Raw genomic sequence first — 9,021 nt, forward strand, 5'->3', positions numbered from 1 at the left:
TATATCCCACATTTGATGGACACTTGTGCAAGTGGCTTCCCATTGGCTTCAAGGGTGGTTTTCCACAGCTTCATTGAGTTTCCTATGAAGGCTTTTAGAGTCCTGTTGATGTTGTACAGCTCCAAGCATTCAGTGATCCACGTGTGTGGCATTGAGTCATAAGCTTTCTTGTAATCAATCCAGGCTGTGCACAGGTTGGTGTGTTGTGACCTGCAGTCTTGAGCGACTGTTCTGTGAACCAGGAGTTGGTGTTTGGCTCCTCTGGAGTCTCTACCAATGCCCTTCTGTGTTGCTCATGTATTGATCCATGTGCCTATTTATCTTGGTTGCAATGATGCCTGACATGAGCTTCCATGTTGTGGAGAGACAGATTATTGACCGATAGTGGGATGGGACTGCACCCTTTGAGGGATCCTTCTGGATCAGGATTGTTGTCCCTTCCGTTAGCCATTCAGGGTGAGTCCCATCTCTTAGCAGCTGGTTCATTTGTGCTTCCAGGCGCTCGTGGAGTGCGGTGAGTTTGTGTAGCCAGTAGGCATGTATCATGTCAGGGTCCAGTGCTGTCCAGTTCTTCATACCTGAGACTCTTTCTTGTATTTTTATTTTTTATTTTTTTATATATATATATATATATATATATATATACATACACACACATACAGTCAGGACCATAAATATTTGGACAGAGACACATTCTTTTTAATTTTGTTTCTGTATATTACCACAGTGAATTTTAAATAAAACTACTCAGATGCCATTGAAGTGCAGACTTTCAGTTTTTATTCCATGGGTTGAACAAAAAGATTGCATAAAAATGTGAAAAACTAAAGCATTTTTCAACACAATCCCTTCATTTCATGGGCTCATAAGTAATTGGACAAATGACTTCCATGCTATTGCATGGGCAGGTGTGGGCAATCCCCTTGTTATGTCATTATGACTGATGCAGATAAAAGGCCTGGAGTTGATTAGAGGACTTGTGCTTGCATTTGGAAGATTTTGCTGTGAACAGACAACATGTGGTCAAAGGAACTCTCCATGTAGGTGAAAGGAGCCATCATTAAGCTGAGAAAACAGGAAAAAAAAACATGCGAGAAATTGCTACAGTTTTAGGAGTGGCAAAATCAACACAGTGTTATCTAATTTAATTATTTGCTGCAGTTAAGATGCATAATTTTTTTTCGTTAAATCAGCTTAAAAATAACATGTAGTTATCAGTTATTTTACTTTCATTCAAATTAATTCAATTAAGTAGGTGTAACTTTGGTGCTGCTGTTAGATCGGCACCACAAGGAGTTGTGGGATACCATTACCTTTGTGAAGCAACATATTAGCACACAAGGGGCACACCTAGGAGACTTCAGCAAAATTATATAAAAAAATGATTTACTTTTAAACAGTTTTATAAATTTCCCATCACAAAAACAGATTTTTAGCATGTGAGGTCAACACTTCAAGACTGTTTTCTCTTTTGACGTTTTGTGGACGGTTCCTGATGCTGTGCTTCATCCTGAGGAGGCTGATGAGGATAGATGTCGACCTAAAAAGACGAGGAGAAAACAGTATTAAGCTAAACCATCTGCAATCTGTTTTATTATTAAAAATGATGACAAGTTTCAGTGACTTATTGAATTTTAATATTTAGTTATTTTCACATTTTTATAGTTATTGCTGGATTTGTTTCTCTTAGTTGATACAAATATTGTCAAAAAACATAAACTGTACCTAAGAAGTATAAATGTACGTTTATGCAAAGTAATTAGGGTCAAATATTTATCCATTAAACAAGTTTACTACATCTCAGATTTTTTCTCAAATATGATAAATCTTTTGCAACCCCCCAACCTCCCCTTTATGCACGACACAGCTATCATTATCAGGAAGGGGGGGATCAAGGGCGAGGCTACTCAGCTCAGCACCAAGGGCCACGCCCATGTTGAGGAGATTTTGGAAACAGAGGGTTCAGATAAACATGAAATATGGCTTTTTAAGACCTTTAGGATTTTGATTAAAAACTCCATAATTATGGGTAAAACACCACTGGGAACAGTTTTATTTAAAATTTACTGTTGTAAATTATAATGACACTAAAATAATCAAAATTTGACTAAATTTGACTTAGCAAAATAATTATTCACATCTTAAGTCATTCATAAACACGGATATGCTCTCAGTCCTGCCGGAAAAGTGACCTGATGTAAATAATTCGCATGAATTATTTTGAGGGGAACTGGCCTAAATATTACCTGAAATCCATTGTCCTTGCACCAGACCTTGAACTTTTCAGCAACATCCTTCAGCTGTTTTTTATCTTCTTCTTTATCTTCATCTTTATTCTTCCAGTAAAGCCTGATGGTTTGCTCCAAAAAACACTCAGGGAGGAAGTTGGACACCTGACAGAAAGACATCAACAAACTTTTTGAACTTCTAAATAATTTTGGTTTGCAACACAAAAGAATAAAGAAAGCACAAAAATGACATGTCAGTCATGTCTGACCTGCTGTTTGCTGATCTTAAATGCTTTTTGTGGTTCATCCTTCTTGTAGAAGTAAGAACATTCCACCGGATCTTTGTCCCCTTTGCCGTAACTATAAGTGACTGGCTAAAAGAGAATGAGATAAAGCCTATGTTTACATTAACTAGAAAATGATTCTTCAAGTCAACAAAATTGTAAGAATCAACTTAAGTATTCTTACAAAACAACAGTTATGACATTGAAAGTATAGAAAAAAACATGACAATTTTCCAACACTTCTAAAAACATGCAAATTCTTGTATTAAATGCATAATCTTGAAATAGTTAACATATTTTCCAGGCTAAATGTGAAAGTCTGGCTTAAACAAACATACATGCGCAAGACAGCAGTTTGTCAGAATGCAAACATGTCTAAAAAATCTTTTTAATTCAAACTGCACTTAGGATGTTTTCTTTCCGCAAATGCATCTCAAACACATTGTAAAGATGCATAACTTATGATTTGCTAGTTTGAATGTTTTCTTTTGCCGTCATTTTCCTTGGTTTTTTGTGCACAATAGCTGTGAAAATACCCTGCCTGCACTTTGCTGATTAGCAACACTGTGTTTAAGGAACTCTCTTTGGATTCAGTAGTGATGGCAGAAATGGAACGATGTGAAGATTGAATCATTTGGAACAATTTCTCCCAAAAAAGATTCTTAAGATCTTGTGGAACATTTAAAACACCTCTGGACAGTGACATCTGGTGGCTGAAAATGTTTTAAAAATTCTGAACTTCATAAAGAAGAATGTTAGATCCATTTGAGCTTTTTAAACTTCATTGGTTGGTTTATATAGTAATTTTCACTATATAAACTAGAAAGGACATTTTAATCTAACCAAACTGTATTCATGTAGGGATGCATACATTGATGTGGAATGCTGACCTGTTTTGTAATCCTTGCATTGTAAATATTACAAAAATAGTATTATTCTAAGAGCAAACAAAGTATTAATGAATTTGAGTATAGATATATGTATATAATTAGATTTAGAACTGGGTTGAGCTGAGCTTCGACTGGATGAAACAATGGATGTTTTATTAAGTGTCTCCACATTGATGTGTTTAACAACAAGGTTAAATGTTGTATACAACACACACAGTGGCCATTTTTCTCCTCAAGAAGCTCATAGTGATCCCAGACAGCCTATCTGGGAGGCTTTCTTTTTCCTTCCATTTCTGTCTTCAAAATACTTGAGACTCATCACTTAATTACAAGAGGCCATACATCCCAAATAAACATAGTTTGGAGAAGCTTCTAAATGCTCTGCCGATATACGGTGATTGCTAACTACCAATCAGCAAAGTCAGAAAAATTTAATGTCAGATTAAAAAAAGAGAGGATTGAATTATTATTCTATAGCGCTTATAAAAACAACCTTAACAATTTGAAACAGCTGGTGAGGTAAAGGGATGCAAATTAAAATAAGGAAAAATGTTTTAGAAGGTGTGTAAGACTAATTGGACGAAGAACTCACCACCACTTCAAAGTAATCGTTGTGATGGCCTTTAACTCCTCTTGGCAGGACTGCTTTCAGTTTGTTTGTGATTTTCTTCTAAATAAGACAGTGTTTGCAGTAACTGAAACATTTAGTTTGTATTTTTTCATTTTTTAATTACTTTGATATCACTTTTTCATCACCTCTACTGAAGGATAAAATACAGAGTGCATGGAATTGGTAACAAACACTTCATTTTTAACTTTTCCGTTTAATATTGTCATTGTAAAAGTGAATCAGTCATAAAAACATATCTTCTCCTAAAAAGAAAAAGTTTACTATTATCAGTTATACTTTAGTGACAGTAATGTTGCACATACCTTAGATATTTTCTTGTGTTGTTTATTCTGCCCCTGAAATAGAGGTTTAAATGAGAGAATCTGTTAACAAATGCTTCATGTTTTAAAACCTTTTTCTTAAACCTAATTATTTTAAAAGAGAATCTGCCATATAAATGATTTTTCGACTTGGATCTTGGTTTAATTGTGATTATCTTTAATGTTTCAAATACTCAAAAGTCAGAGTGCACCTTTCATTACTTGGAGCTATTTTTTATACATTATTACTGATCTAACTACAAACTCATTTACTGTTATTTTGTAATGTGAGCATTTGATTTCTCCAATCATACTGCGCTTCAGGTATAGAGATTTGTTAAAATGACCCACCTTGGCTTCACCAACCAGCTTGTACAAATCTCGTCTCATGATTCTCTCTAGAATATTTTTTGCCTGTTCCAGTTCAGGACTACTGGACCCCAGTATTCTTTCAGTTACTTGGTCTGTTTAGAAATCACAAACATGGAGGAAGAGAAGTCAGTTTAAACCAAGAGGAAATTAGTGTCAGCTTTGCATAAATTTAAAACAAGATATTTTATATGCAATAATTTAAAAGAGAGTGTGGAGTGCACTAAGTGCAAATTTGAAAATAAATTGACAAATGATTCCTGTTTTATTATAAAACATGGCATGCATCTAGATTTAAATCTGGGCAAACTTAAGCTGTTTGTATATCCACATCTTTTTCAAACTTCCTTCCTGTCTTTACCACAGCAGCTGCTTATTACGGCCTGGGAGCTTTGCTGTAATTTTACTGTCATAACAATAAAGAAACAACACAGAGGTCCTTAGGCAAGACCCTTTGTGCTGCTGCCGGTCTGGGTCTCTTGTGTCTTGAAAACACAGGATTGTCTCAGGAAGGGCATCCAGCATAAAAACTCTGCCAAAATCACCTGTGTGAGTCAGTGAAAGCTCATTTGGTGTGGTGACCCCTGATGGGATGTGCCAAAAGGTGAACAACTTAAAAGACATTTGAAAAAAATAAGAATAGTCAAATAAAACATATGTTTTTTAAAAAAAATTTTTTTTCTTTATTTCAAATACAGTAAGAAGAGGAAAACTGCCCAAACAGTTTTTTCCCCCCATTTTCATTCTTAAGGCTAAATGAAGCTTTTTGTTGAGAAAATGAGGTAAATTGGCCTGACTGTCACATATTTCTCTATGGTGGGAAATGTGGTGGTACTTTTTCTTCATATTTATGTACCGTACTATTGTTATATACAATCATTGTAAAAAATCAGACTTGAGTTTTTCTATTTTTGTTGTACTGTCTGTCTCTGCAAATACATTTCACAGAACTAACAATCAGTGACTTGATACAACTCTCTCACTATTTCTTGATATCACATCAAAACAACTTAAATTCTCATCATCAAGTTTTCTCCTAAATTTTGAAAACAGAAAACTGAACCCCATAGTTTTTGAAGCCATTGTGGTTCTGTCAAAATGTTTATACATTTGAAGGATGAAAGAGACATTTTGATTGTTTAGGCTGGCATCTACTGACCTGTCAGTTGGATGTAGGCCTCCATGTCATTTTTTGCATCAGAAATAGTGAACTCTCCATCTCTTCCCTTAAACTGAATCAGGTTGTTTGCCTTTAAAAGGGCATCTTTGATCCTGTATTGAAGGAGAATACGGTTTTCCTTTTGAAACAGTTTTTGCTGCATCATATATTGTAGAAGCTTCAGCCCAAAAAATCATCACATAAAACAGAAAATATTTTAAAGCACACCACAACACTTACATGATCTCCACGTTCTTGGTTACTTTATGCTGGTAGGCTCGTCTGTGGAGACGGTCCCTTGTATGGAACAAATCATAGAGATTCCCTGCTTCCTGGAAAAACAATCCTATATGGTTTAGTGAAAGAATATCTAATGCCTGTTTCTGTTTTTTGTGCTAGAAGATAAAGAATCATGGGTCAAACACCTTATCTCTTGAGCAGATGTGTTTTCTTTTTAGCTTGTTTTTTTTCACCCCAATCACCCTGGTAAACTTGAAGTAGCGCATGTGGTCAAAGTTGTTCTTGAGCCCAAGGTGGTGGCAGTCTCTGAGATGAAATACGCAGAAATAAAAAGAAAACCACTAGTTGAAACTTTCAGATTACTTCATAAACAATTATAAAATGAGTAATGTGGTAGAGGTAAAAACTGTCACGATTTTATGCAGGCTTTACCTGGCGAAGTAGTCAAACTTGTCCACATCAATGCCATTTTGCTTGTTTGACACAATCTCATAGAGAAATTACTTGTTTTTTCCTCGACCTTTATACGGCCAATCTGAGGGAGACTGAAGAATCAAAGTGTAAGGCTTTACAGTCGATGTTTCTGTGCTGAATTTAAGTTGATTTCAATATACACTCACACTACCTCTGGTTTATCTGATTTATTCTTCAGAGGCTTTCCAAGAATAAGCTCTTCGATGAAGACCAGATCATTATTTTTCAGCCCAGAGTATTCCATCTCTGTCAGATGTTTTCTGTTCTGTTTCAGCAGGTATTTAAACATCTCTACAGAAGCATCCTCATGCTACAAGAAAAACAATTATTTGTTTTAAAAGAATTGATTTCATTTGTTCCAGTAATCCCTTTTTTCTGAATTAATTTTCAAACCACCATTTTTTAGTGTGTAGGCACAGAAAAGAGTAGGGTACAAGAATATCTGAAAAAAAGACCTTTCTGTCACAAAGACCAGCATGAATTACAGAACTTCAAGTGTCTTTTACTTTACCTTCCATTCTTCATTTCCACATGCTTGGGGCATAAACATTTGGTCAAACAGATGAGAAAAGGGTCAATGTCCTGAAGATAGAGAAATGTAACTGCTGTCATGATGTGGACCAGTATAAAAGATAGACTTTAAATCCTGTTTGCAGGTTTGCTCATTTTTATTTTTCTATTGGATACCTTTAATCCTTGTACTATCCTAGGCACTTTAACATTGGGAGTTGGGTCATCTAGACCCCACAAGACAGTGTGCTGAACCTTTTTTCTTCAACGATTTGTGATTTTCACTGGTGTCCTTGGATTACATGAAATCCTCTCCACCTTTGTCATGGTAGGAATAACACGTCAATGGTCATCTTGACCCCATAGCACAAGGGTGAAGGACCTTTAAGGAGTTCTCCGTTGTACTTTAATGATCTCACTTTCAGTGTCAATAAGGAAAGATGAGTTCATTGTTGAAAAATAAAGATAGTTTTACATTAGTTGACATCAGATGGTCATCATTTGGTTGTCATCACAACACCACTGTAATTATATTACTGGAGCTTCTTCTCAGAATGTTGTATTTCTGTAAATCCACAACGTTTGTTGTGTTTATTTACTTCCATTAAGAGACAAAATATGAATCAGGATTTAAAGATAAAATCCAGATTTTTATCAAAAAAACAAAAAACCTCAAAACAAATAGAATTTCAAAAAGACCTACATGATTTGTTTCAACCTTAAACTTGTAAGACAACTTAATTCAGAACAACTGATCCCTTACTATTTACTATTTACTTCTTGTCAACTATTTATGCAAGTATGCATCAGACCACCTCGTCTTAAAAATCACCTTAATTTTCCATCTACATGAAAGCAAAATCATAAGTGATTTTTTTTCCATGGCTGAAAGAAATTCAGGCGTTGAGGGGTTAAAGGTTTAGACTACAATATGCACTTTACATTATTGTTTCATAAAAACTAGCAGTTTTGTTTTCCTTACCAAGGTCATGGCAAAGACCTGCAATCTCCAAACAGAGGATGTCTTTGTCAGTGATGTTTAGTTTTGGTTGATTTTCCTTAAGGGTTTTTGCCTGCAGTCCTGCCAAATACGCCACCCTTTGTATTCAAACAGAAACATTAAAATTGTGGCTGTATCTAATGTCAGTGTTTAAATGATAACAACTTACCCAATAGAATGTTCAAAGCGATTGTGTGAGGCCCCTGGGTAAACAAAATAGCCCCCGCCGAGCTGCTTTTAAATGAAAAGTGCTATATAAAGATTGATGGATGGATGCATGGATGGATGGATGGATCAATTGATTCTATTGCAAGAAGGAGGAGGGATTTCAACTGGTCCATTGATTTTGGCACATCTTCATCCTGATCTCCTTTTTTAATTCGGGCCAGTCTGGAGAAGGACCGTTTCCCTTCACAGTTTATTTTGACAGGGTCAAAAACAGTCTGAGTGCTATATAAACATTTGGGAGAGTGGACTGTAAATACAATATTACCATGGTCTTTAGCATTATATTTGGGCATTTTTGTTCTTCTGAAATGAATGATTCGTACTGACCAAGTTCATCTGCCAAGCTCATGGTCAGATCAGTGGGATATGCTGCAGCAAGAGATTCAGCCCTTAAAGTGAGCTCACTGTTGGATATTATCAGGCATGAGAAGAACATGAAAAAGATTGGTCAAGTGTGTGTATGCAGTTAACCCATGGTTAAGACTGGACACAAATTAGTCAATTGGAACACTGAACGTTTCAATCTGAAACTTTTCTTTTCCACTCATTTCAGCACCTGGCTCTGCACTTTCATCAGCCATTCATTTGTGCTTCAATGTGCGCTGGAGGTCATGTCTGTAGTTTTGGGAGACTGAATCCTTTGGAGATGGTCAGCTAGAGAAGGGTCAAATTTGGCCAACAGTTCGTTAATGCCCAAGAATTTTTGTCT

The 9,021-nt window shown here is 35.7% G+C and overlaps 1 protein-coding gene across 1 annotated transcript; it reads right to left on the reverse strand.

The window, feature by feature from the left end:
- Positions 1-804: 804 nt before the first annotated feature.
- Positions 805-8,321, reverse strand: LOC105354388 (deoxynucleoside triphosphate triphosphohydrolase SAMHD1-like). Its single transcript, XM_011477191.2, has 14 exons — positions 8,254-8,321; positions 8,067-8,182; positions 7,086-7,156; positions 6,726-6,884; positions 6,533-6,645; positions 6,286-6,406; positions 6,101-6,192; positions 5,861-5,973; positions 4,684-4,796; positions 4,336-4,368; positions 3,995-4,072; positions 2,498-2,602; positions 2,247-2,393; positions 805-1,540 (listed from the first exon to the last, which is right to left on the reverse strand). The coding sequence occupies exons 6-14, from the start codon at positions 6,364-6,366 to the stop codon at positions 1,454-1,456; spliced, it is 849 nt and encodes a 282-aa protein (XP_011475493.1). The 5' UTR covers positions 6,367-6,406; positions 6,533-6,645; positions 6,726-6,884; positions 7,086-7,156; positions 8,067-8,182; positions 8,254-8,321; the 3' UTR covers positions 805-1,453.
- Positions 8,322-9,021: the final 700 nt, after the last annotated feature.

Source organism: Oryzias latipes, chromosome 7 (genome assembly GCF_002234675.1).
Source record: "Oryzias latipes chromosome 7, ASM223467v1".
Classification (NCBI taxonomy): Eukaryota; Metazoa; Chordata; class Actinopteri; order Beloniformes; family Adrianichthyidae; genus Oryzias; species Oryzias latipes.